The sequence below is a fragment of the Dasypus novemcinctus genome, chromosome 8 (genome assembly GCF_030445035.2).
Source record: "Dasypus novemcinctus isolate mDasNov1 chromosome 8, mDasNov1.1.hap2, whole genome shotgun sequence".
NCBI lineage: Eukaryota > Metazoa > Chordata > Mammalia > Cingulata > Dasypodidae > Dasypus > Dasypus novemcinctus.
Genome location: NC_080680.1, coordinates 121215122 through 121242692, shown reverse-complemented (window position 1 = coordinate 121242692; position 27571 = coordinate 121215122). Strand labels below are relative to the sequence as shown.

The window sequence follows — 27571 nt, the reverse complement described above, 5'->3', positions numbered from 1 at the left end:
AATTATTGGTAATATTAATTAAGCACTTATTGTGTGCCAGGCACTGTTCTACATTCTTTACACTTGTTAGTCCTTGAAACAACCCTCTGGGAAGTGGATATCGTTATTATCTCCATTTCTCATGTGAGAAAACTGAGGGCCAAGAATGGTTAAGCACCTGTCTTTAGCCCACACTGCTCAAGTGTAAACCCAGGCAGCCTGACTCAAGAGCTGAGTTCTTTTAACCACTGTACATGCTATGTTCTAAACAATAGGGACTATTCTGAAATAAATAACACAATGACTAAAATCTCAAGGAGCTTTACAGTCTAATGGCAGAGACTGAGAAAAGAAACCAAATAGCTCTGACCCCATACAGTGAGCATTGTAATAGAGGGTGGCACTCAGGATTATAGTAGCCCAAAGCGGGGATTGGTTTATTTTGCCATGGCCCAATTACAGTTTGGGAGCTAGAGGATACCTTCGAAACCCCTTGGATGACAGGTAGTATGTCTTAGCTAGTTTTGTATCCCCGGCATCTAGCAGAGTGCTAGATGATTATAGATGATTATATGATTATATATGATTATAGATGGTAAGTGAATTAACAGACAACAATTAATAGGTAATAAATGGATAACTCACTCACCCTAAGCTGTCCAGTGCGGTAGCCACTGGCCACATATGGCTATGGAGCACTTGGAATGTGGCTAGTCAAATTGCGATGTGCACTGGATTCAAAGACATATATAAAAAAAAAAGAATATAAAATATCTCAATAATTGTCTAGTATTGATTATATGTTGAAATGATAATGCTTTGGATAAAATGGGTTAAACAATATTAAAATCAGTTTACCTGTTTTCTTTTTTAATGCTGCTACTAGAAACTTTAAATTACCCACAGGGCTCATACTGTTCTTTTGTTAGACAGTGCTGATCTTACCAGCTCTCTCGGAGGAAGTGACTGACGGAGTTCACAAACAAAAGAGCAGAGATGCCCTTAGCCTTACATACTAGATTCCCTGACTTCTAGTTCACTTCTCTTTCTAGGTGCAAATTAAATTAGCACAGTGTAAATGCATGAGGTAAAATGCTGTCCCTTTGGTCTTCTTTGGAGGTGACATCTTTCTGCTTTAGTTATCTTGTCATTGAGGGTTTTCCCCTTTTATATGTAAAATTTAATTTCCAGAAAAATTTGCTTTTTTGCTTTTCAGTTTTTTACACCTGACACCTCTCTTCCCACTTCTCCCTTGCTCCTGTCCATCCCCGCACATACATATCCACATAGCCTCCTATTTTATCCCTCCTTTATTTCCATTAACCATCTTCAGATTTTATTAGCACTTTGATTTATTTGTATCTTGGGGAGGTAAGTCCTTCACTGTGACATGATCTGTACAGATAGTTGATTGCTGCAGTGGTCCTGTACATGCATTATCCCCCACGATCTTCTCCACACCCCATAAAGGATACGCCCTATTAAGATCCTCAATTTACAGATGCAAAGTCTCTGGTTTAGAGAGGGTAGTATTCTCTAGGCCACACAGATGATGGTGCACAGAATCCCTGTAAGCTAGAAGTGGCAGGTACCCTGGGAATTTTCCCTACACATGGTCGGGCCTGTGAATTTGGGTGAACTCTGGGTCTTCCGGGCTGTGAGTTTTTGTATTGGTGTGTATGCCCAAACAGAAGCACATCCACTCTAAAATGTGGCAGTGTGAGTGAGTGATGAGAAAGAGAGAGGAAGGAATGAATGAAGAGGGTTGATTGTGAAGACTGGGTCCCCATGTTGTCAGCCTTCCTGCCCTCCCTGTCCTTTTATCTTTCAGCTGTCCAACACTTCCATCTTCCTCAGCTTGTCTTAGTTCAGTTGAAATTCTTATGTACAACTAAGTCTGATTGGATATTCATCAACAAAAAAGAGTGGTTCTCTTTAGATAGAGGAATTTTAGGTGGTTGTAAATTTAGGTTTACATGTTCTCTGTATTTGACTTTTTTTATAACAATGAGCATGGACTAAGAAAAAGTTGTGTAAAAATAACAATAGAGCAATTTTCATTTGGAAAAACATCAATATGTTTGGTGATTTTTATCCCCCAAATAAGCTTTTTACCCTAAAATTTTAAGAATCTCATAACTTGCTTTCTGCTATTCCAGTGTTCTTTGGCGTCGGTTTCCTAGTTCCCAGGTAAATGATTAGAGTAGGCCAATGCTACAGACTTGTTCTCTCCTTCACAGGTGAGCCTCCTTTAGCAGAGAAGTTTAGTTTTCTTTGGCAGACTGTTTTTCAGCGACAGTAGCTCATAGTGGCCACCTTCTGCTGATATTATCTTTAAGAGCTTTGAGTCTAAACAAATCTACCTGTTGTGTTTCTGGAATAATTGGATTTGGAAAGGACCTTGAGCTGACCCAACCTCCTTCATGAGGTGGTTGACAAGGGGAGAAGTTATTTGCTGTCTCAGAACCTTTGAAAAAGCCCATATTTTCTAATTTGCTTTTCACTATTTAGTGACCTGGTTTATGTTCTTTTAAGATGCTAGTGATCAAAGAGAAGATGTTTATATGGGAAACCACATGCCTTGCCCTGAAAACCTCAATGGTTACTGCATCCATGGAAAATGTGAATTCACCTATTCTACTCAGAAGGCTTCTTGTAGGTAAGTCAGTACCTCCAGGTCAGCAGGGACAAATTTTCCCATGAATGGTCACTGCCCTATAGACGGCAATGAAATATGGACTAGATATTATTTAAAAGCTTTTTTTTTTTTTACAGTCGACAAGTAGAAAATAAATTAGCATTTATTGAAAAAGAAACTGGCAAGTAATATACAAAAACAAAAATAGTGTTGTGTTAGGGTTTTGAGTTTATGGACTTAAAACTTTTTATGCAGTATTATTTTTTACTGAGGTAAAATTTACATAACATAAAACTAACCGTTTTAAAGTGAACCGTTTTAGTACATTCACAATGTTGGGCAACTATACCTCTATTTAGTTCCAAAACTAGGTAGTTTCCATTACCTCAAAAGGTAATCCTGTATCCATGGAGTGTTATTATTTTTTAAATAAAAAATAAATATGCCATATTCTAACACTGTTTTGGTTCTCAGTTTATCACAAAGTTGTTGATTGGCTAAAGAATGTTTTAAGAACAGAGAACGTAAAACCAAATAAAATATACGCTGAGATAGGTTTCCAAAAGAAAGAGGATAGTGATGAAGACCAGGGTGTGAGGTGGGAAATGGAAATGACAAGACCATAGATGCTCAACTACTTGAGAGTCATGGTGGTTGAGTGACTTGTTTAGGGTCAGCAGCAAGTTAGAAATAAACTAGGGTAGAATGAAATCTCAAATTTCCCAACCTGACCTGATGATCATCCATCTTAGCGCAGAGCTCCTTGCTGACCCATGTCTCTCCTGATTTCCCCCCGCCCCCCTGCTTGCTGCTGTCTCTAGGAGGACCCCTGCCTCTGGTAGGATGGGTCTAGGTAACCAGGTCGTGTGTCCAGCCAAGAGGAAACTCCAACATTCTGCTCACTCCTGCCTCCCAGAGTTTGGCAAGAATCTTCTTTTCCCTTTCCGAGTCAAAACATGTTCTGCATACTTAACAGTCAATGAGTCTTTCCTTCCGAGCAGAAACAACTATTGGAAATAGGCCACCTGTCACTCTGTTCTTTTAGCTCCCTGCTCTTGACAGTCTTTCTCTCCTCTCTTCTACTTTAAAAAAAAGGAAAACATTTCAACTGTTAGTGGTTGAGTAATTCTTTTTTGAGCCTTTGGCTTTTTCCTTATTGAAAGTGCTCCTGTGGGAGTGGATGTGGCTCAAGCTGTTGAGTGCCCGTCTCCTACATGGGAGGTCCTGGGTTCAGTTCCCAGTACCTCCTGAAAAAAACAGGAACAAACAACAAGCAAAACAGAGGGTAGGGCCAACTCAGGGACGCCAGTGTAGCTTAGTTCTTGAGCCCTGGCTTCCCACATGTGAGGTCCGGGGTTCAATCCCTAGACCCTGGTACCTCAAAAAAGAAAAAGAAAGTGCTCCTTGTCTTTGCAGGAGCTAGACCCTTATATTTTTTCCTTAAACATATAAAAATACAGATATACAAAGGCGAACAGACCAGATTTTATACATTACGAAGTGGATTTCTCATGTTTGCCTTACGTGGCATGCAGATCGTAACAGAAGTGCAGACCAGGTGTCCTCCTAGGATGGGGCAGTGTATTTCAAGATTCCTAAATGTGGGATGAGAGAGGATGATGTCCTGATGATGAGGTGCCACTGGGTTCCCTTTACTGAATGACACTGAGAGGATCAAATTGTCTGGTGGTAAAGAGTTTTGGAATCAGATACACCTCCTTGGCCAATGACTGGTATGTCCTCTCCTCATCTCTAAAATTATAATATTAGTACTTATCTGATAGTGTTGTTAAAATTAAGCAAAAAAAAAATGTATGTAAAGTGCCTAGCACAATACCTGGTACATATTATGTGTTTAATAAATAGCCCTTGACATTTTAGACTATAAGCTCCTATGAGGTCAGGGACTGTTTCGCTAGCACAGAACCTAGCCCAGTAAGTACTTGATACTTGTTGATTGACGTGATGATTATCAACGTTTCCTTCTCTAGACTATAGAATTTTCTTTAATACTAAAGGATTTTTTATTGTACATTTGAAACTCCTAGAAAGTAGTTGCTCTTATTCTTTCATCTAAGAATCAGGTGATTATATCACCTGCACTGATGGGGGTGGGGTAGGGGGGTTGATCAACCTTTAGCCACAGTCCACTTAATTAGGTTAAAATCTTTTCATATTATCCCACCATTGATTTGTTTAATTCTTTTCAAGATTATTTATTTAGTGCTTACCAGTTCTTTCCAGCACTGGGATTTCAAATTTGAAAGAGATGATTCTTGCCTTCAAAAAGCGTATAGTCTAGTGAAAGAGACTGATGAGTCATAAGTAATTAAAATATGATATGATAAATGCTTTTTTCATACATAGATATGCATGAAATGATTTGGGTCTTCACAGTAGGTATTTGAACATGAAGTGGGGCTGGGGGCATTGAGCGGTAGGGTCAGGTTGGAAATGCTTCACGGAAGTTAGATGAAGAAGGCAGTGGTGGGGAGTGGAGGTAGCCCAGTGGTTGAGCGCCTGCTTGCTGTGTACCTACAAAGAGCTCCCTGGATTGATAAGACTGCGTGTAGGCAGGGTGGATAGGACACGAAGTGGTGGTGCACGAGGGGCCTCAGACCTCACAGGAACATTTGTGCAATGTCAGTAGTTCGGCCTTTAATTTAAAGGCAGTGAGAAGCCGCTAGAGGATTTTAAGGAGCAGAACGATGTGATCAGAGTTGAAAGCTGCTCTGGTGACCTTGTGGAAATGGATTGCAAGACTGAAGTCAGGAGATGGTATGTTAGATTTAGTAAGTGAGAGCCTGACCTGAGTAAAGCAGTTGAAGTGGGGCTGAGAAAGGTAGACCATCAGGGGGTTGATTCCATAGGTATTGGTGACCAGTGGGTGTGAGATGGGAGCATGGGGGTTGTCAGAGGGGAGTAGGAAGAGAGTCTCTCATGTTTCTGTCCCAGGCACAATTGAGTGGGAAATACCATGGGAAGAGGGAAAAGCTTTGGAGGAAATGATACATTCAGTCTAACATGTTTGGCCTAAGGATCCGGTGGAATATCCATGTTTGGGTGACTGCTAGGTGATATTTTGCCTTTGTAACTCATGAGTTGGAGACATACATTTAGGAACTCTTCCATCTCTAGCATATTCCCTCTAGTTCTAACCCAGGAATCCTTCCACCCCACTGGAATCTCCAGTTTATCGATCCCCTCTCTCTTCGGTGGCTTTCACCCCCGACGTCCTTATCCCCTCCTTACTCAGTTTAAATTCCATGGTCATTGCGGTTAAATCCCTTACATATGCACTTAAGTCCTTTGGCCCTCTCTTGCTTCTTTACAGTCTCTTCTCAAAACTGTCATCCTGATTCATTCCAACGTCCCACATGTTGCATACCTCCACCCATGCAGCTGAAATGACTGTTGGAAAGCCCACAACCCTGTCTTCCCTTATGTTGATAATAGCAGACCCTCAAGGAGGCCCTTCCATGCTGCCGGACAGTGACTTTGTGACTCTAACCCATTCACTCTCCCATTCCTAAATGATGGCTTTATACTTTCCCCTGTCTCTAGAGGTTCTTGGTATCTCCTCTCTCCTGCTCACTCTCACTCAGCTGATGCTCTAGTTTTCAAGTTCACTGAGGAAACTGAACCAAAATGAAGACCGCTTCCACGCTTTGATCATCACCGTCTGCAGATCTCCCCTTCAGCTTCATGTCATATATCTTGCTCTTTACTGGAGGTATACATGTATTGCTTCTTCCTCTTTTTCCCACTCTTTGTGCCAGCCACTGTCCTATTTTCTTTCCTGTCCTTCATAGGAAAGCTTGAAAGAGTTGTCTGTCATTTGTCTCATTTCTTTCTCTTGAAACCTCTCCAGTACTTTTGTTCCCAACACTCCATGAGACTGTTCTCTTTGTTACATTCAGTGGTCAGTCTTTAGGCTTGCATGACTTTGGAGTGGTCAGCATCCTTTGACCTGGCTGATCTCTTCTTCCTTTGCAATACAGGTTCCTCACTTGTTTTCTCCTCCCTCGCTGGTCATCTTGTTGAATCCTCCTTTTCTCCATCAATCCTGGCCTTCTTCCTTGGTAATTTCTTCTAACTCATGTTTCTTTCCTGAATTTGAGACCCTAGATCCACTGCCTCCTTGACATTCTTACCTCGATGTCTGGGTTACCTCTCAAGACCCACAGGACTGGTGCAGGTTTCCTGATGTGCTCCCCCTCTCCTAAACCTCCCCCACCTGTAACTTTTCCATCTCATTGGATGTCCCCTCTGTTTTCCCAGTTGCTCATACAAAACACCTCAGGTGTCCAATCTGGTGGAAATCCTGTTAGCTCTACTTCAGAATATACCCAGAATCTGATTACTTCTCACCACAGCCATTGGGACACCAATCCAGGACACCATTTCTCTGTCTGGGATTGTGGTAGTAGCCTCTCTGATGATACCCTACAGTCCATGCTCAACACAGTAGCCAAGGTGAGCCTTTAAAGATAAAGGTATGTCATTCCCTTGGCTCCTACACCTCACTAAGGGGAAGAGGCACCTGCACCTCTCTGTCTTCCTCCGCTCTCCCCCACATGGCCGTGCCACCCCAGCCACAGTTGTTGTTCCTGAACATGCCAGGCATGCTCCCACATAAGGGCCTTTTGCCCTGGCTCTTTCTCTGCCTGGTATGCTCTTCTTCAGCTGTCTGCCTGGCTGACTCCCTCACCTCTGCAATCTCTTGCTCACATGTCACCTTCTTAATGAAGCCAACCCTGACCACCCTATTTAAAGCTGTAACTCTCCCTTTCAGGCCTGCACCCTGGCACTTGCAATTTCCCTTAACCGTCTCTCTCTCTCTCCTTCTGTAGTACTTGCTTCCTTCTACCATAACCAACTCATTTAAATATTTATTATGTTTGTTGTTTGTCCATCCATCCCCCACCTTCCACTCCCCACCAGAAGGTGTACAGGCCAGGGATCTTGATCTCTTGTTCATTGGTAGATCCCAAATGCCCACTCCAATACCTGGTACCTAGCAGGGGCTCAGTGAACAGGTGTTAAATGGATGAGTCAGTGAGTCAGCTCACGGGGCAGTGGGAATGAATTGAGGTTGTCACTTGTAGAGTGTGTTTGTGTGTACGTGTGTATGTGTGGTGTGTGTGTGAGATGAGAGACATAGAGGGTGGAGGGCCAAACCCTGGATCTGCCTTTAATTGCTAACATTGAAGCTCCTACTCCAGATATTTGGAGAGTATAACCAGAGTCAGTTGCAGGAAATAATGTTCAGGGAGGATTGCCGCATGATATACTGGCTATACATTCTTTCTGATATAATGATTTTAATCTTTGGATTAGGCTAAACCATTGCAGTTGTGTATCTGGGGCATCGTTATAGCTCCCTGTGGAACTGTTTTTACTTGACTGAGCTTTGACCTTTAGCCATCAGCCTACCATGAAAGACATTATTCTGAACATCCCAGGAGCCTCCATTATTGATTGAATTGACTGCAGCTCTGTTGTTGAGATGATGTTCTCCACATCAGAAGGTGCTGTCTTTAAATGAAGACCAGTGAGATAAAGTTCCCTTGGGTTTAATCACAGTAGTAACCTGTACTTCTCTGAAACACTGGTTTGATTTTATTTTATGGAGGTGGTATTTTGTGTCCATTTTCTGATTACTTTCTTTTCTTTCTTTTTTCCCCTTACAATTCAGTGGTTTGTAGGCTATTCAGAGCGCTGTACAACCACCACCACAATCAGTTTTAGAACATTTTCATCACCCCCAGAAGAAACCCCATCCTTTAGCTGTTACTCGTTAATCCTCCTCTCATCCTCCCCAGCCTTGGGCAGCCACTAATCTATTTTCTATCTCTATAGATTTCACTGTTCTGGACAGTTCATCTAATTGGAATCATGTATGTGGTCTTTTCAGACTTGCTTCTTTCACTGAGCTTGTTTTCAAGGATCATCCATATTGTGGTGCATATCAGAACTCCATTCCTTTGTATGGCTGGATAATATTGCAATGTTTTGTTAATACATTTGTTTATCCATTCATCTATTGATGAACATTTGGATTGTTTCCATTTTTTAGGGTATTATGAAAAATGCTGCTATGAACATCTGTGGACATAAGTTTTCATTTCTCTTGGGTAAATACCTAAGAGTGGAATTGCTGGGTCAAGTTGTAACTCTATGTTCAGCTTTTTGATGAGTCCCCAGACTGTTTTCCAAAGTGGCTACCCCATTTGACATTCCCTCCAGCAATGTATTAGGATTTCATCTTCTCCGCATCCTCTCCAACACTTGTTGTTATCTGGCTTTTGAATTCTGGTTCTAGCGGATACGAAGGTAGTATCTCATTGTGGTTTTGTTGTGCCTTTCCTTGATTACTAATGATGTTGAGCATCTTCTGTGTCCTTTTTGGTCATTTGTGTATCTTTGGAGAAATGTTTATTCAGATCCTTTGCCTGTTTTTAAATTAGGGTTTTTGTCTTATTATTAATGAGTTGTCAGATTCTTTATATTCTAGATTCAAGGCCCTTCTATATATAATTTGTAAATATTTTCGCCCATTCTGTGTGCTGTTTCTCTTTCTTGGCAGTGTCCTTTTATGCACAAAGTTTTTAATTTTGATGAAGTGCACTCTCTGTTTTTTCTCTTGTTACTTGTGCTTTTGGTGTCATATCAAGAAACCATTGCCTAATCCAAGGTCACAAAGGTTATTCCTATGTTTTCCTCTAAGATAGTTTTATAGTTTTATGCTTCATTTAGATCTGTGATCCATTTTGAGTTAATTTTTATACGTGTTGAAAGTAAGGGTCCAACTTCATTCTTTTGTCCCAGCACCATTTGTTGAAAGGACTGTTTCTCCCTGCCATTGTGTTGTCTTGGCACCCTTCTTGAAATCAGTTGAATGTAGATGTACAGGTTCGTTTCTGGGTTCTTAATTCTATTCCATTAATCTATATATTTTTCTTTGCTTTATTTGCTAAGAAGCTTAATATCCAATCTCAGGTCTTCCAGCAGGGATCTAGGAACCATGGGCCTGGTTTGGTGCACTCCCATCACCCTGGATTCGTTGTTTCTTCCTGCCCCTTACTTTCTTTGTCCCAGCTTTTTTTGTTGCTGTTATATGTGCATTATTATAGGCTGCCTTAAATCCTTTCTGTAATGAAGTATAGAACATTATAACACCTACATTCATTCTTTGCCTTTTCAATGTATTATTAATCAGTTTGAACTGAAGGCTGACTCATTTATATATTTCACTTCCTTCAGCTGAAAAATATGATTCTCTGTTAGATATTTGGAATGCCTCCCTCTGTCAAATTTTATCATCAGATGATGAAGTTACCTTTTTATTTACTTTCAGATGGAATTCAGATAATGTTTACGATTATCTGACTTGGTGGCTTGGCTTCTTTTTGTCATTAATATCTTTCTTGCATCTTAAATGATTATATTGTATGCATTAAAAAGTGTCTCAGATATAATTTGGCAGTGTGTTCAGAAAACTGTAACTGCTTATACCTATTTATTCAATAATCCCATTTGCAGAAATCTAGCCTAAGGAGTAACACTCAATATAGAAAAGTGCACATTCACCAAGATGTTCATTGCACCTAATTCATAATTGTGAAAAATTGAAAATAACTTGTGTGTCTTAGAGTGGATAATAGGTTGGTTAACTATGTTATGCCACTGGATGGAATGTAATGTATTCATTATAAAATGATGGTGATGAAAACCATCTAGCAATTTGAAAATTGGTATGTTATAATGATCTGTGACAAACACATAAAATAGACATATCAAAAAACCTATAGGGAAACACAAATGGCAAATTGTTTCCAGATGGTGGGGAAAACCTAATATCTTTAAAATGATATTGGATATGGAATCACTGAAATTTATAATTCTCATTGGAGTACTTTTTTCCCCCCTTCAGATGTGAATCCGGTTACACTGGACAGCACTGTGAAAAGACAGACTTTAGTATACTCTACGTAGTGCCAAGTAGGCAAAAGCTCACTCACGTTCTTATTGCAGCAATTATTGGAGCTGTGCAGATTGCCGTTATAGTGGCCATTGTCATGTGCATAACAAGGTAGGTCGTACATGGAAATAGCAGCTCTTACTTGGACTGGTGGGGAGAGGAAAATTTTGAAGCCTGCTCAATATTAAAGGTGCTTTAAGTCCACATTCTACTGGGAAGAATCCTAGGTTTAGCTCTGTGAGGCTTCTCCATGGCTCTGACCCTCTCCCTGTCTTGCTGCTTTAGATTATGGGCAAAAACTCATTCCTAGGGTTGCGGCTCTATCCAGGCTTCAGGTAGAGGGAGCACAATAACAGTCAGCAGCATAAGGGAATTGAGGGACCTTAGAACTGTGCAGCAATCTTTGAGCACTGCATTCTGGGATAATAATGGTGGCAGCAGAATTTCTAGGATGGTCTGTACATGCACATAAGTGCCATAGAATTTTTCAAGCCCTGCAGAACTGCAAGGTGTGTTATGTCCTAAGTATATAGTTTATCCATAATAAACATAAGAAAGGAAGAAATCAAAGGCTAAGAAAAAAGACTTTTCTTACTACTGAACAATGCTTCCTTTTTTTGGATTGCAGCAATTAGGAATAAGCTTTAAAATTCTCTGTCATAAATAAATCCTATGGTTTAAATAAAAGGACTTATTTGGAGTATAAGTGGCATAAAATGGGTGATTTTCAAACTGAATGGAATATTCAGTAAGAACTGAATTGAACCTGAGAGAAGTCAGAGCAAATTGAGTTCATGTTGTCTCTATGTTTCATTGTCTCATGTCTTCATTTCTTGCTATCTCTTCATGCTTCTTAATATTTGGTTCAGATGTCCCCAAAACACCATCTCTATACTCTTTAGCATATTCTGGGTATTGGATGGGAGTGCATCAACTACATTTGATAGGCCATATGCATTCATAGCCCTCTGATCCAGAAGCCAACACTTCAGGGGTCTCAGCCAGCTGGTACTTGCTGTAAATCTAGAAATTATTTAAAAACAAAAAACAAAAAAACCCTGAGTAACAGTTTTCATAAAATCCAGGCACTAAAGTCAGTGCATATTAACCCATAGAACAGATGACCCACACTTAGGCAAGATAACTGAGTATAAAATCGGGCAGTAGATTAAAGTAGGGACACAGTGACATCATAATGACAGTAGAAAGAGAAGGTAGGAAAGAAATATAATAGCATTTAAGCATAAAAGCCTGGAAGTTAGTTGGCCCATGGCCATCTAACTGCTAAGTGGAAGTACTTGGGTTTGGATCCAGTGCTGCCTTATTCCCAGATCACTCCCTCCCCCCCCCCCCTTTTTTATTGTAAAGATTTATTATTTTTTTAAATTAATTTTTCTCCCCTTCCATGCCTTTCCCCATCCCCACTTGTCTGCTCTCTGTGTCCATTCGCTGTGTGTTCTTCTGTGTCAGCTTATATTCTTGTTAGTGGCACCAGGAATCGGTGTCTCTTTGTTGCGTCAGCTCTCCGTGTGTGCGGCACCACTCTTGGGCAGGCTGCACTTTTTTCGTGCTGGGCGGCTCTCCTTATGGGGTACACTCCTTGCGTGTGGGGCTCCCCTACGCGGGGGACACCCCTGTGTGGCACGGCACTCCTTGTGTGCATCAGCACTGCATGTGGGTCAGCTCATCACACGGGTCAGGAGGCCCTGGGTTTGAACCCTGGACCTCCTATGTGGTAGGCAGGTGCTCTTATCTGTTGAGCCAAATCCACTCCCCCCCAGACCCCTTTTTTCTTTCTCCTTTGAAGAGGAAGTTTCATGTTGAGGCATTTTATCAGGTATTTTTCAGGTATGACCCATCTCTTGGGAGCAGGGTTCAAACGTGATTTTGTAGCAGTTCAGGGTATTTGAGCAGGGCAGGGGAGGCATTTGGTGAAAACCATTTTTTAGAGCATTAATCTGAGAATCAACTGTACAGGTCACCTGAGAAGGCAAAGTTTGAGGCAGGGAGACCATTCAAAGTATTATTAAAAGCAGGAGTGGGAGAGTGAGTGATTTGAATGATGAAAGAAAGAGAAGGGAAAGGGCAGGGAAGATTTTAAGACATGGTGATGGTGCCATCTTTTAAGAAGGATATTAGAGCTAGCAAGAATCAACTTGAGTTCAGCCTCTTCATTCTGGAGCGGCAAGGAACCAAAGGCTCGATATGGGAAGTACGTTTTCCAGAGTTGTGGAGTAAGTTAAGCCCTTGCAAATCCGAATTCATCCTTTTATCCAACTCTGTGCTGCTTTTCCCAGTGCGTTATAATACTCAGCTTCAAAATGAAAATTACCTGGTCGGAAGTTTTCAAATTTGTATCCTCCACTTCATATCCTGAATCCATTTGCTGCCTTCACAGACACTGTTAGGTATCAGTGAATTTTTAATCATCACAGGGTCTTCAATGCCTGTCTCCATGACCAGTGCTCATCTCAAATTTACCAAAGATTTATCCTTGAAACCTGTCATATATTGTGGCATTTTTCCCACCAGAATGTCTTTCTCTTTTGGATTTAGAATATTGTATTTATAGGTTGGGACTCATCTCCATTGAATTTTTAAGGAGTGCCTCTCCCACGCATTTCTTTATGGAACAGCTGTTCACTCGTCCCCTGGTGGCTGTTAAATGCTGTTCCCACTGACCTGCTTGTCAAGAATGCATAAGTCACATTTTCTTGTATGCTTCAAATCTTCTTTCATGCTTTTAGACTCATAGAATGTTAGACTCCATGGAATCTTGAAAATCATTCTAGCCAACCTCTTTTATTTTATAAATGGGGAAAAAATAAAGTCCCAGGAAGTTGGAACTTTTCCAAGGTCAAATGGTGAGCTCTAGTGACATAGGGTTGCTTAAGCTCTCATGCAGTTTCTTTGTTTATGAGACGGAGGTGATTCCAATCTACCTCAGAGTATTTTTATGAGGATTCATGAAATAAAGTTTGTGAAAACAATATATAAAATGGAATATCATTATCATCAAGACTCTTAAATCAAGGCAAAGCAGTACTTTTTGAAATTGAAAAAAAAAAAAACCATGGAATTTTAGAGTAGGAATGCTCATGGTTTCAAGACACTTTTCCCATTAGATTCTCAGTTCCTTTGTGGGCTGAGATTTTAGAGGTCATTCCAATGTCTAATTTAATATTTTACATACTGGAAGATTGAGTTTGTAAGCTAATGAATAGTAGAGCCTAAACTCAAACCCAATGCCTTTATTCCACATTGCACAGCCCAGCACCTCGTATGTCGTGAGACGTCCTAGGCTTGCATTCTAGCAGGCAAACCCAAGAGCAGGTACAGCACAGTGAGAGTCACCCAGTACAGAAAACTCGGCGGTAAAATGAGAGCAGAGGCAGGCAATATTCTTGATCCATGGATGGCAGTTCTTCATTGTGTTCTGTGGATTGCCTGAGCAGAAAGACTTATTTTGAGTTATTATCTAAAACCACCAGGCATTTCCTCTGTAGGAATGTCCACGGTTAACAAGCTTACTTCTCTCTGATTTCCTTCTGCATCTAAACTCTTGTGTTTTCTTTCTCCCCTTGGGGAAGAGGTTTGTTTCCATGTATCATAATGCTCAGGAAAAGGACTTAGGCCAGAGACCTTTCTGTTTTTCATTGGCTGAGAAGTTGCCAGGCCAGAGGAAGGATGGGGATTCTGCCTATGTTTGTTTGTGTGCCTTTTGCTGATTCTCCCCTTTCCCGGGCTTGCAGGGGTGGTGACAGCCTGGCGTCACCTTGGTCCTCGTCCTGCCTTGCACCTAACTGCATCATGTTTCCCCTCAACGTGACTGCATGCAATATGGCTTTATGTGGGAAATTACTTTGGAAACATTTCAAATATCCTAAACGAAATAATATTTTTCCCTTTTTTCTTTTTAACCCACAGAAAATGCCCTAAAAACAATAGAGGACGTCGACAGAAGCAAAACCTAGGTCATTTTACTTCAGATACGTCATCCAGAATGGTTTAAATGGATGGCTTTTATATGTACACTGACCATGTGATGTACATTTATTATGTCTTTTTTTAAAGAATGGAAATATTTATTTCAGAGGCCTTATTTTTGGACATTTTTAGTGTAGTAGTACTGTTGGCGCGTATTTAGAAATATTCGGCTACAACAGCTTGGACTCTTTAGTAGTCTTTGTTTTATGGTATTAAATACAGAAGTTGATTTCATGAATTTGTAACACATGGTAATTTTAAGACTCGTTCTTTACCCCTGGAATGTAATATTTTTGCAATGTTGGACCACTTCACAAATGGTTTTCAGGTCAAACCCACTGCTTCCACAGTGACCACGGCAGATGACAAAGCATGAATTCGAAAGGGAAAGATGTTTACAGATTACTTTTCTTACAAAAAAAATCTAGAAGACACTGTGTTTAAATAGACATTTAAATGTTTTTGAGATTTAGTAACTGATTTTTTAGACACTGCCAAGCGCATGATCAGTAAAGCTGTGTGTGTTAGATGTAAGAGATCTATAAGCTGTATGGACTGGAAGTTGATTACTCCCCTCTTTGAAAAACTAATTCTAACAATTTGGAAAAATACCTGTTGGTAATGATGGAACAGTAGATTTAGATATTGTGAAAATAGGTTGTTTAACAAACAGATTGGAAAAAAGCCCACTCAGTTAAACTACTTTAATATGCATTCATATGTAAAGAAAGTATTTGTTTTAACATAAATAAATTGTTTCAGTGTTTGTGAAGAAAATGCAAAAATGATTGTTATGATCAGTGCTCTTAAAATGAGCTTAAATAATGATCTAAGACCTCTTCCCAAATTTGTTCTGTAGTTAGCTATTCTCATAGATTGTTGGTGTTTAAAGATCTGAAGTGTGAGTAGAATGTATTCAGCTGTTTAACATGTAGTTTAGATATTCAAACATATGCATGTAGAATTTAAGAATATGTTCAAAATTAAATATTAATTTTAATATTTGGTTTGGAAAAGCATGTTATAATATAATGTTTTCACTATATGGCCACTGTTTTGGTGTGTTTATTTACTCCATTCTTTGATGCTGATATATCAGTATTTAATAAGTAAAACTTAGTGGTAGTTAATAGGAGATTTCAATTCAAAATTCACCTCTGCTTTTATAAATACTGCTTGAAACTGTCTGAAGTAAAAAGCTACCCCCAACATTTGGTTTGTTCTTTTGGCTTCAGGGCTTAACATTAGGAACAGGGGAGCTTTAGTGAACTTTTTGCCAACGCTTTCCTCTTGTCCCGCGTCTTATTTGAGTCTCTTAGTCAGTGGGCAGGCATGCCTGGAGCCGGACCAGCCTCTGCCAGGGTTCATGTTGCAGAACAGTCCCACATGGGTTTTTGGAGTTATAAATATTTGACCAGTCTCCAGGGGTGGGGTTTCCCAAACCTTTAAACAACCCCGTTCCCGGTTATCCAGCTAATACCATTTTGCTCTGGGTCCCAGAATCGCTTGTGGTGGGTCATTGATTGTTCCTGAGAATAAATAAAATGGAACATAACAGCTCTGCTTCAAACACTGACCAAATCCACCAGAACCGCTTGTCAAGCGTGACAGAAGATGAAGAGCAGGACGCTGCCCTCACCATTGTGACAGTCCTGGACAAGGTCGCCTCCATCGTGGACAGCGTGCAGGCCAGCCAGAAGAGGATCGAGGAGCGGCACCGGCAGATGGAGGACTCCCTCAAATCCGTCCAGATCGACCTGCTGAAGCTCTCGCAGTCCCACAGCCACACGGGCTACGTCATTAACAAGCTGTTCGAGAAAACCCGGAAGGTCAGTGCCCACATTAAAGACGTGAAGGCGCGGGTGGAGAAGCAGCAGATTCATGTTACGAAAGTTGAATCCAAGCAAGAGGAAATACTGAAGAAAAATAAATTCCGCGTCGTAATATTTCAGGTACGTACGCGCTTGCGGTTAGCTTGACTACTGTGCTCCTTTAATTGTCATGCCAGAGATTTCCAGTGTCCCACTTTAACTGTCTTATATATTAAAGTAATGGAGTTCAGTATCAGAAGAGATCACAGGATTAAATCCTTTCTCTGTTAACTGATGTATTATCAGTATTTTGAACTTCTCAACTGTTTTGTTTAATATGAACTGTGGATCTCAGCTTGGGCTATTTCTTGTTTGTGAAACTTAATATTGGTAAGTTCTTTCAGCGTATTATTGGTGCACAATGCTCTCTCCTATACTTTGAACATGCTAGAACTTGGAGAGAGCTAAGAAGTCTCTATTTTAACCTCTTTGTTGTATAGAAGAAACTGAGGACTGAATATCCCAAAGTACAGATTTTCCATGTTTTGGAGAGCCCAGAAAACCCTAAACAATAAAATGTAAGCTTTCAAATATAATTCATCTGTTGGATTTTTTTTACATATAAGTCACATAATAAGAAACGTCTGTTTTCTTAATAATCAGGCAATTGCTCTTATTTTTAATTATAGTAATATAAATGTTGGCGTCATATAAATAATTCCTTATATTCGATTACAGAGTCTTATTTATTTTAAGCAGAAATCAGGAATGTTTACTTGTTGATATACTACAGTGTTACCACAATTGTATTTTTTAAATGTGTACCTATATATGTAGGAAAAAACCATAGAAGAATAAAAAGAAAATGGAATGAGAACATAGTTAAATTACATAGGCAGATATTTGTAAGATAGTTAGGGATGTGGACAACAATTTCCATGGCATTCTTTGCACATTAGTCAATTTCCAGTCCTCTGTTGACTGATAAAGTTACACTGGGACTGGCAGAGTGGTATCTTGGATAAGTTTTTAAGAGCCGGCTGGTAATTTAGGAAGAGTAGGGAGGAGAGAGAAGTGTTGCTTGTTCTAGAGGTAGACAGGTCGAATTATGCTATTTCATGTCCTTTCCTTCCAGGTTCTTGGGAAGCCTTTCTCCAGGCCTAGAAATTGAAAAAGTCACCTTCCTCCCTGACTAGGGGAGGACATAGGTAATAGGATCTAGCTTTGGGGTTGGAGGAGACGGGTGTGTCCATTCACCTTCTAGGGGGATTAGCAGCAATGGGTGTGTCTCACTCTCCACCTGCCAGAGCATGTGAGCAAATAGCTGTGGTACTCAGCACTTCTGAGAACTTCTGTGCAAAGGAGCAGACCAGTTGCTAATCAAGGTTTACAAGCGCTAGAGCAAAGAGGTTTCTGGAAAGTTCTAATTGACTCCTTGTCCACTGACATAATTATTTTTGAAGTTTTGGTATTTGCCTAATACCTATAATTTACCCTTAGTTTTTTCCATTTCTTGGAGCCCCTAGAGTTTCTTGAGTAAAATGGACCAGAGTATGAAAAATCAGCTCCAAGATGCTAGTTTTAGTCAAATCTTATCACTTCTATGATTCCATGAAACTAAGTTGCCCAAAGTAAGAAAAAGTTTGTCTGAAAGTAATTGCTAATGCATGATCTCAAAGAAAAAAGATAAAGGCAGGTAACAAGGGTAATAATAGGACATCAATTTCAAGATTTATTTAGATGTTAAAACAACTGGATACAATATTCACATGGTTATTCTTAGTGGTTAAAATTATTTCTTTTTAGGAGTAATGTGGCCATAACTTGCTGAGCTGCTGTTTTCTGTTATTTTTTTGAATTTGAAATAAAGTTATTAAAGATAAAATTAGTTCTTGTAATTAATCCTCATAGTTAATATATATAAGTAGTTATTTTGAGATTGCCCCTTCTACTAAAATTGACATTCAGCAATACAGCTATAATACACTTTGATTTTCATTTGCGCTCTTTCTCAGAAGTTTTCCCATGGTCTGTCTTACGCAGTAACCATTGTTTTTGATAGCAGATCCCCTATCGTTGTTTATGACTGAGCTTTCACCAGATCCTAGACATTGGTGAGCATGGGTGATCTGCTATTTCTTACACAACTATGGCTTCTCTGTGAACCTCCTTTCCTCTTGCTGAGTCTTCTCATTCAAGCCAGGAGTCCCACCGGATTTTACAGCAATTTTGGTTACTGACCACTTGTCCTTGGTTACCAAGTGAGATGCTTGCTCGGTGCCTAATGATAAGTCCCAAACTTCTATCTATTCAAACTTAAATATATTATATTACTTTGCGACTCAATCAGGGCCACTTTAATTCATAGTATTCATTTTGTAACAAAACCATCTTTTTACCTGGGCATCAGATGGTATATGAGAATTGTATTGGGGACTCAACTATAACTCAACCCTGCAGTCTTCAGTTATGATTTCAGTGAATACTGTTAAACTCATGGTACCTCTGACTCAGGAGTTGGAACAAGTAAATCTGCACAAATATTTTTTCTAACTCCCCCTTCGTTTTGTTTTGTTCTTAAGCCTGATTTTGCATTTTGTTGTGCACTTGAAGGAAGGGTATATGATTCCTAAGTTGAACTGTGTCTGGATTCTGTGAGGGTGGTTGTTTTTTTCCTACTGAAGAATATTCTTTGGCTCCTTCCCTTTCTAATTATACCTTCTCAGGCCATGCCAACCCACTCAGTTTCTGTAGCTACTCCCTGCAGCAGGTGTCAGGAAAGAAGAGAAGTAATTTTGCTGCTTTTAACTGATTCATCAGAGAACTATGAGATGCCCACTCCTGCCTTTTTTTTCTTTAGCTCTTAGATTCTTCACTCCTATAGCCAAAGAATTTAAAATACATGTACTCTGATAGGTTTTGGAATATGCATAGGTTTGTTTTTTATGAATTGGTTTTATTTTTTGATTGAAGAAATTTAATCTGAATCTCAAGGCACACAGTCTCTTTTAGAAATAACCACTAAATAGTGCGTTGCTGTCCTTTAGCTGCTGTGGTCACCAAGGACTGATATATTCCCAAATCCAGTTCTTATCCTTGTCATTTTAACATACTTGGCATAGCTAGTTGTTCCTTCCCTTCTCTTTGAAACTTCCCATGGCTTCTGGGGTTCTACTCTCTCCTGGAATCTAGAATCCCTTATCTATAATACTAAAATCCCAAATTTCCTAAAAATAAAGAATGTTTTTTCATAACTTACTGGCAGCAAAACCTAGCTTGACCTGAACTCATTCAATGGCAAAACCTGCCTGATGCTGTTTATATTCTTTGTCCCACTTAGTGTGAATAGTCATATTTTTCTCTGCAGAAAGGTTTCTTTTCTAGATCTCATTGGGATTAGTATGTAATAGATCATATTTCCAAGATCTGAAATATTCTGAAGCATACTTGGGCGCCAAGGGGTTTTAAATATTGGATTGCAGATCCATTCATTTGATCTTTTGGTGATTGCTCTCATCTGGTCTCCTGGTACATTGATGATTCCTAAATTTATATCTCTAGCCCAGACCCCTCTCCTGAATTCCAGACTCATATACTCAGATGCCTATTGAACACCTCTGCCTGGATGTAGAGTGGTCATCTCAAAGACAACATGTTCAGATCCGTCCCTCCCCTCTAGTCTTCCCGTCTTGGCTAATGGCATGCCTGCCCTTCGATTGCTCCAGGATGAGAGTCAACAGTCCATGTCCAAGTCTAGCTGCGAATCCTACTGACTCCACCTTCAAAGTTGATCCATAGCCTGACCACTTCTCTCCACCACTCATCTCAGGGCTCTCCATCCATTCTTCCCGCTTCTGATCTTGCTCCTATAGTCTATTCCCAGTAGAGGGATCCTTTTACAACATGGGTCAAATTGTGTCCCTTCTCTCCTCACAATGTGCTAGGAGCTTCCCATCATACGCGGAGAGCCATTGTCTTTATTACTGGATCCAGGGCCCTACATGTTTGCCCCCCACCTCGTTCTGCCCCTTGATTCTCTGCTGTAGCCACACTGCTTCCCTCCTGTGTTCCCCAACCCCCATACTCAGAGCCTTTAGGTCTAGACTCAGATACGGTCTTTCCAGTGAGCTCTTCTCTACCCTGTATTTCACCTGGTACCCTCCCCAATCCTTGCTTTGGCTTTCACCTTAGCACTTCTCACCAAGCCAGCATATGGGCTATTTCATTTATTTGCCTTCCTCCACTAGAGTATAATAAGCTCCGTGACTGTTTTCTTTACAGGTGGTTCTCAGTTCCTAGAACTCTGATGCATGGTATATACTTAGTAACTATTTGTTGGATGACAGAATAAGCCTCTTTATCAAAAACACTGTTTTTGAGTATACTTAATACATACCTGGCTCTATGACAAGTGATGGGCAAAAGCACGATAAGGCGCAATAGCTGCTTCCAAAGAAACTGCCATCTAAAGAAGCCCCATGGGGAGACAGGTATATAAACAAGCAGAGTTTATTTAGTGTGGTAAATGTTACAAACAGAGGTATGTACATGTGCTTTTGGCGTAATTTGGGGACATAATTAGCCACTTAGAGAAGTTGGGGACATTTGAATTGAGTTTTGAAGGGCGAGTTAGTTCACAAAGGCAAAAAGAGGTGAGTGGGCATTTAAAGATGCAGAAACCAAATGCACTTACAGAGGTATGGGGAATGGAAATGTTCTGCATCCTAGGAACTGTGTTGCTAGATTAGAGGAATGGGGAACGGGGTTTAGATCAAACTGAAGAACCTTGTAACTGAAGAATCTGGACTCATATCTTTTGAGTGTTGAGCTCCCAAAAGTTTTAAACCTGGGGGATCTATGATCAGAACTGCACATCAGGAATATTTTTCAGGAACCACTTAGTGGTGCTCTGGAGGGAGAGGGATCAGGGAAAAGGGAATCAAGTATTCAGCAGTATTCTTGACGGGGCTTGGTGCCCAGTTGGATATGGGATAAGAAGGGAGAAGACCCTTTTGGGGTGATTCTGAGGTTTCTAAGCGGGGTGGCACTGGATGGTGCAGGAAAAGCAGCAGATGTGAGAAGGACGGTGGACGGGCTTTGAGTTTTGGACATGATAAGTTTGACATGCCTGCGTTACATCCAGTGGAGAGGGGCTGGCTATCATCTAGAAAAGGGTCTTCAAATCTCAGGAGAAGGGGAATTATTTGAGAATTTGCTTGTAATTGGAGTTGAAGGCATGGCTGAGGGGGCTCAGGGTGAGCCTGTGAGATGGAAAGAGAAGCTCTGAGCACCACCAATGTTGAAGGAACAGGCAGCGGATGCCCAGCCCAGGATGGAGACTGGAAAGCACAGCTGAGAGGCATCAGGCCTGACCTGGGAGAAGAGAACACGCTGACATGCTTTGTTTTCTCTCCTGCAGGAGGCCGTCCGGTGTCCCACGTCCCTGTCTGTTGTCAAAGGCAGCGCCCGAGCTGAGAACCCGGAGGTGGAGGAGGAGCTCGCCGATCCCCCAGTGGATCTCTCTTCTGATGAAGAATATTATGTGGAAGAAAGCAGATCTGCCTGGCTTAGGAAATCGGGCAAGGAACGCATTGATAACATCAAAAAGGCATTTTCCAAAGAAAACATGCAGAAGACCCGGCAGAATTTTGACAAGAAAGTGAACAGAATTAGGACTAGAATAGTGACCCCAGAGAGGAGAGAGAGGCTGAGGCAGTCGGGGGAGAGGCTGAGGCAGTCGGGGGAGAGGTTTAAGAAATCCATTTCGAACGCTGCTCCCTCCAGGGAAGCTTTTAAGATGCCTAATCTTAGAAAAGGGAAAGAGAGGACGGTGGCTGAAGGTCAGGAGGGCATCAGGGAGGTGGGCGTGGACATAGTCGCCAGGAGCCAGGCCCTGGGCCCAGGCCATGAGCTCTCTGCTGACGAGCTCAGTGGGACAGAACTGGAGCAGGCCTGGCCCCCCGTGTGTCCTCCGCACTCAGGAGGGGAGACGCTGACGCCTGAGCCTTTAAAAGTTACTTTTAAGCCCCAGGTGAAAGTAGAGGATGATGAATCTCTTTTGCTAGATTTAAAGCAGTCATCATAAAAAGGCATTAAGTGTAAATCTACATAGTCGTGCAGTGCTAGTTTGAATAGTGTAGCTGTTTACATGTAACTGCCATATAGGAAAAATGCACAAATGCTGTGGCTGTTTCATTTCTTATGTTTAAAAATCATAAAGATCAAAGAAAAGTAATATGTATTCCCTTGGGAATGCCTCCCATCCCCACCCTAGGTATATATGATTCTAACAGTTTTCCTTCTTATGTCACTTTCTCATGGCAGCTGTGGATTTTTAAGTTCCTTTCTATTGACCATCAGAAAAATAGTTTGCTACTAGGGCCAGTTAGGTGTTTGTAGTCTAAAACAAACAAAGGGCAACCTGGTGGCCATCATTAGCAAGTGAACTCTCAATTTTGGTCATACCCAAAAGGGGGAAAACTAATGCGTGGATGAAATCATCCACATGTTCAGATCAACAGTTTTATTAGTACATTAGTAACCATGCCCTCTCTTGATGCTTTTGCATTTAAAAAACTAAGTCTTAGATCTGAGCATTTGTCTCAAGCATCACAGCTTTATTGATAGGGAGCCACTTGGCACGTCATCTGCTTAGTCTGTTGGTAAAAGGGAGAGGATCAGCTTATCTGCCCCTTCAGAGGACTGTTACGAAGATCACAGAAGAAGGTACACATTTAGGGAACAAAAAAGCACATCCAGGGAAAACAAACCACACTGGTTCCTCAAAAACAGGATCAAATAATTACACTGTCTGAAAAAGCCCTTGAGCACCAAGTAGCAAGAACCCAGGTTGGAGAGTAACTAAAGCTGGTCCTCAGAAACCTTTGCTCAGAATCCAGGATGAAAGAGAAATGTTTGAGTAACACCTCTTTCATCAAAGACTAAAACCAAACTTTAGGTTTGAGTCAATTCTTAATGTGTTTCCTGCAACATCCTTCTCTGGTTTTCTTTTGATTTAAGTCTATGATAGACTCTCACTGTAGAAATACTTGGTTGAGCAGCATGAAGCATAAAGTAGTGGCTTTGTCTTCGAGTGGCCTTTCTAAAAGTCAACCTGGTTTTAGTTGGTTTGGAAATAACCGCAAATATTTCTTTTTCCCCAGATTGAGCCCCCAGGAACCCATCTATTCAAAACAGTGCTCATAGCAGTTTATTGTAGCTGCTTTGGGAAGAAGCTGGATTCTGCTTGTGTATTAGCTTTAGGTCTTTCCAGACGGGAACTATGTAGTGCTGCTAAAGAAAGAGATGGACCTCCCTGGTTCTGCAGTTTTAACATATTTAGATCCCCTAGTTTTAGAATGGGAAGAAATGATGGAATTGTTGAATTTGAAGTAGTTTAGTAACAGTCAGCTTTACCATTTTTTTGTCCCTGTCAGATCAGTTTTGGATGGTCATATAGTAGTTAAAAATTATAATAATGCACACACACACACTCTAACACACAGAGCTTTAAAAAATATGATTTACTTGCCTACATGTTTCGGTTTTGGAGTATGGTTCAGCATAATTTCCTCTTCACTTTGCATGAGCACACAATTATAAATCATTTATCTCATCTTTTTATAATGAATACTAAAGTGTAGACAGAGAACAATACTCTGAAAAGAACTCGTTTTTTAAAGTTTTTACTACAGTTTAGAAAGAGCTTGGATACCAAATCACATATTTCTTTAAGAGCTATAATTTGTATACAAGAAAAAGACATTATTCTGAAGTTGGATGTCAGTGTTGGGGTTGTACATTTTTTACTAATAATGCAATAAAAAACATGGCATGAATTTGATATAACCCTTATCATCATAGATCAATGTGTCTAGGGTAAGAAGAATGTAAGAAGTTTTAAGCATTTTCTTTTTCCTAGCCTATGAAGAATAAATATTACTTGAGCTAATATATATTTCTGCAAATATTACATATCAAGGGGTTGATTTTCTGACTGATCCATTATTATATAACCAGATTTTATATTTTATGGAAACATTTTCCCATATATATATATTTGACTTAGGAGAGGAGTCATGGGCTTGTCAGTTCTTTATCATGGTAGACTTTGTCCCCACAGGTACATTGTAACCTAGTACTGCTTTCTTGGTACCAGGACTTCTCCCTCCGTGTGACTGTTTCTTGACAGAGCTCCCCATATTTAGGGCATTCCCCAATTATACATTCAGAATTTCTTCTCTCACCCATTTTCTGATGTAAAGAATATCTGTCATTGGCTGCAAAATTGCACATCTTTTAATGCTGGGAACATTCTAGACTGAAAGTTCCTTACTTTCCAAGTTTCAGTCAACACAGAACAGATTATTTGCTTCTGTAGTTTCAAAATTAGACATGTCAGATTTAAAACAAATTATTCAACTAAAAACAATTGGCAGAATGTACCTCCTTTCCTTTCTATGAGATAGAACATACGTAGACTCTGAGAGCATGCACCCAACTTAAGGTCTTTGACAGAATAGAGTAGGGGAGCACAACTGCCGCCTGCACGGGGCGATCTGGGTGCTTTCCTCTACAGCGTGTGATGGCCTCTTCCGCTCGTGGGTTAGAGGAGCAGGCCGCATGGGAAGTATCCATAAGAGGGGCATGAAATATTTTGCTGAGCGTGTATTTGTGGTGTGTGTGAACTCACTGAAGCAAGTTTTCATAAATTAAAAATACAAGCCAAGATAAAGTATTTTCATTTTGGTTTCATTCTATGGTTCTATTAGCTAAAGAGCATGGGCCATGTCATGTAGTCACAGAACCATTGTTGAGTGTGTAACTGTTATGTGAGATTATTGTGCTGTTTTTTCCTCTTACCTCCTGAGATATGCTTTCTTAGGCCTTTTTGCTGAACTCAGCTAAAATATTATGGATTACAATCTCCAAAATAAACTTCTCTGATGTTACTGAGTCAAAACTGGGAAGAATGACCACTTCAATCTCCTCCTCAATTCTTTTTGAATTTGGGACATTGTCTTATTCTGGCTGGGGATGCTAAGATCAATTATCACACCCTGGTTGAACAAAAGGAATTTGTCTCATGGTTTGGGAGGCTGGAAGTCTAAAACGAAGGCCTCAGCAAGACTAAGCTTTCCTCCCAGAGTGTGCAGCGGCCTGGAGTGGCTTCCTTGACTTGCACCTCCTCCCGTCATGGGAGCGATCTCTCCCTCTTCTTGTGCCTAACCTAGTTTCCGCTGACTTCGTCCCTGTGGCCTTACCTGCATCTGAATTTCTTCTGTTTAGAAAGGACTCCTGCACCAGGAGGAAGGCCCACCCCAATTCAGGTGGCCCACACCTTAGCTCACAATACATCTTCAAGGGGTCTTATCTACAAATGGATTCACGCCCACAGGAGTGCGGGTTAACCTGAAGAACAGGTCTTCTGTGGGGTACTTAGTTCAGTCTATCACGGGTCTCCAGTCACAAATGCAAAAGCCTTTGCACTCCGTTCTGCGTGTCATTCTTGTGAGTGCCTCTGAGTTATGTCTGAGGAGTCAGAGCTGTCCCCCAGGCCAGAGCCCCCTATGGGAAAGAGATCCAGGAAAGCTCCCTCTTCACTGTGAATCTCTTCGGACCCCTGGGAGATAAAGTGCCAGGAGAGGATATATCTGGGCTGTGCATTGACTCTGGACATCTTCCTAAAAGAAGCTGTCCTTGCCAAGGGCCCTCCTGGCTGCCTTTGCTCATGCTGCTTGTCTGAAATACTTTTCCTCATCCTAGGAGATGATGTTCAATTTCATTGATGTCCATTTCCTCTTTTTAGCTTTCCTGGGTCACCTCCCCACCCCACCCCCACCCCTCCAGGAAGGGCAGTACTCACTTGATATGTTCAGTATATATAGCACCTTTTATGCCAAATTCTGTATGAGGCACTGAGGATGCAAAGAAGAATAGACCACAGTCCTTATCTTGCCACCCCCTATCTTGCTCATAGTGTTTTGGGAGATGGCCTAAGCAAAAATGCAGACTGTGGCTAATGTTGTATAAAAGATGATGGAACTGGAGAGGTAGAAGATATTTACATAGCATTTGGATCATCCCTCTGGCCTAACACTTGATTTGGATTATAGTTATTAATTTTTGTAGCCATTTATCCCCCTAGACTGCTTCTCAAGGGTGGGACCATCTTTGGTGGGACTCATCTTTGTGTCATCATACTTGGAGGCACTTTCATATACAAGGTACCCTTAGGTACCATGAACCCAGATACCAAAGACATGGTCCCCTGCACTTAAACTCTTCTGGTGGAGAAGAGAAACATGCAACCAACAATCACTGTACGATGTGGTTTAATCAGATTTAAGCAAAAGATGATATGAGAGCATAGATGAAGAACATCTGAATCTGGAGAGGGGGGTACCAGGGAAAGCAAGAGGAGGTGATGCTTAGGCTGGTATTTGAAGACTAATCCAGAGACCAGCATGTAACAGAATTCAAGGCAAGGTGCAGCTAGAAGAGTTGTATGAAGGTGTTTGGATTTTATATTGAAGGCCGAGAGCCAGTGAGGGATTTTAAGCTGAGGAGTGCCATGACCGACATTTTAGAAAAGATGTTAATAGACCAGAGGCAGAGAGACCAGTCAAAGGGCCTTTGCTTTATTTTTGCAGATGAGAGAAGTACCTTAACCAAAACAGTAGCAGCTGTGAAGGGGGTAAGCATGGAGTGGGTTGTGATGGCCAAGTTTCTGACTTGGGCAAGCAGTTATGCCATTCAGTGAGACGGGAAGTATTTTAAGGCAGCATGCTCCTGATAAGCTTCTGCTCTGCCATCCTTGGTTACTAGTTCCTCTGTAGCCTGAGAAACAAAGGGAACCTATGCCTGAAACTCCCAAAGGCTCCCCAGAAGCCTGCTTATTCTAGCTGTAATGGCCAGCATTGTAATTCCTTTGAAGTCTAATGCTGTGGGAAGAGCGCCTCTCCCAACTCTGTCTTTGCCCAAGGCCAGATTTCTTGCCCATTTGTGGTCCGAGAAAAGCTACTCTTGATTCTTAGGATTTTTCTTCTTTCTAATCTCAATTAATTGTCATCTGGGGATTCCAGCTAAAGATGTGCTTTACCTTCTAGCCAACATGCAATAAAATCTGCTGTAATCTGCTCCATTGGCCAAGGCCAGTCTCCCAGGTTCACG

The 27571-nt window shown here is 40.9% G+C and overlaps 2 protein-coding genes across 4 annotated transcripts in view; both read left to right on the top strand.

The window, feature by feature from the left end:
- The window catches only part of TMEFF1 (transmembrane protein with EGF like and two follistatin like domains 1), a 104303-nt gene extending 88129 nt beyond the window's left edge, over positions 1 to 16174 (top strand). For 2 of the 3 annotated variants that reach the window (XM_071217103.1, XM_058302599.2), the window contains 3 exons: positions 2515 to 2638; positions 10554 to 10712; positions 14529 to 15633. In XM_071217103.1, the coding sequence (XP_071073204.1) occupies positions 2515 to 2638; positions 10554 to 10712; positions 14529 to 14613 (368 nt within the window). In that variant the 3' untranslated portion in view covers positions 14614 to 15633. Of the gene's footprint in view, positions 1 to 2514; positions 2639 to 10553; positions 10713 to 14528; positions 15634 to 16088 lie in introns of those variants that run through there. The other variant, XM_058302600.2, reaches the window with a different exon arrangement.
- Positions 16133 to 25361, top strand: CAVIN4 (caveolae associated protein 4). Its single transcript, XM_071217104.1, has 2 exons — positions 16133 to 16540; positions 21819 to 25361. The coding sequence occupies exons 1-2, from the start codon at positions 16133 to 16135 to the stop codon at positions 22482 to 22484; spliced, it is 1074 nt and encodes a 357-aa protein (XP_071073205.1). The 3' UTR covers positions 22485 to 25361.
- Positions 25362 to 27571: the final 2210 nt, after the last annotated feature.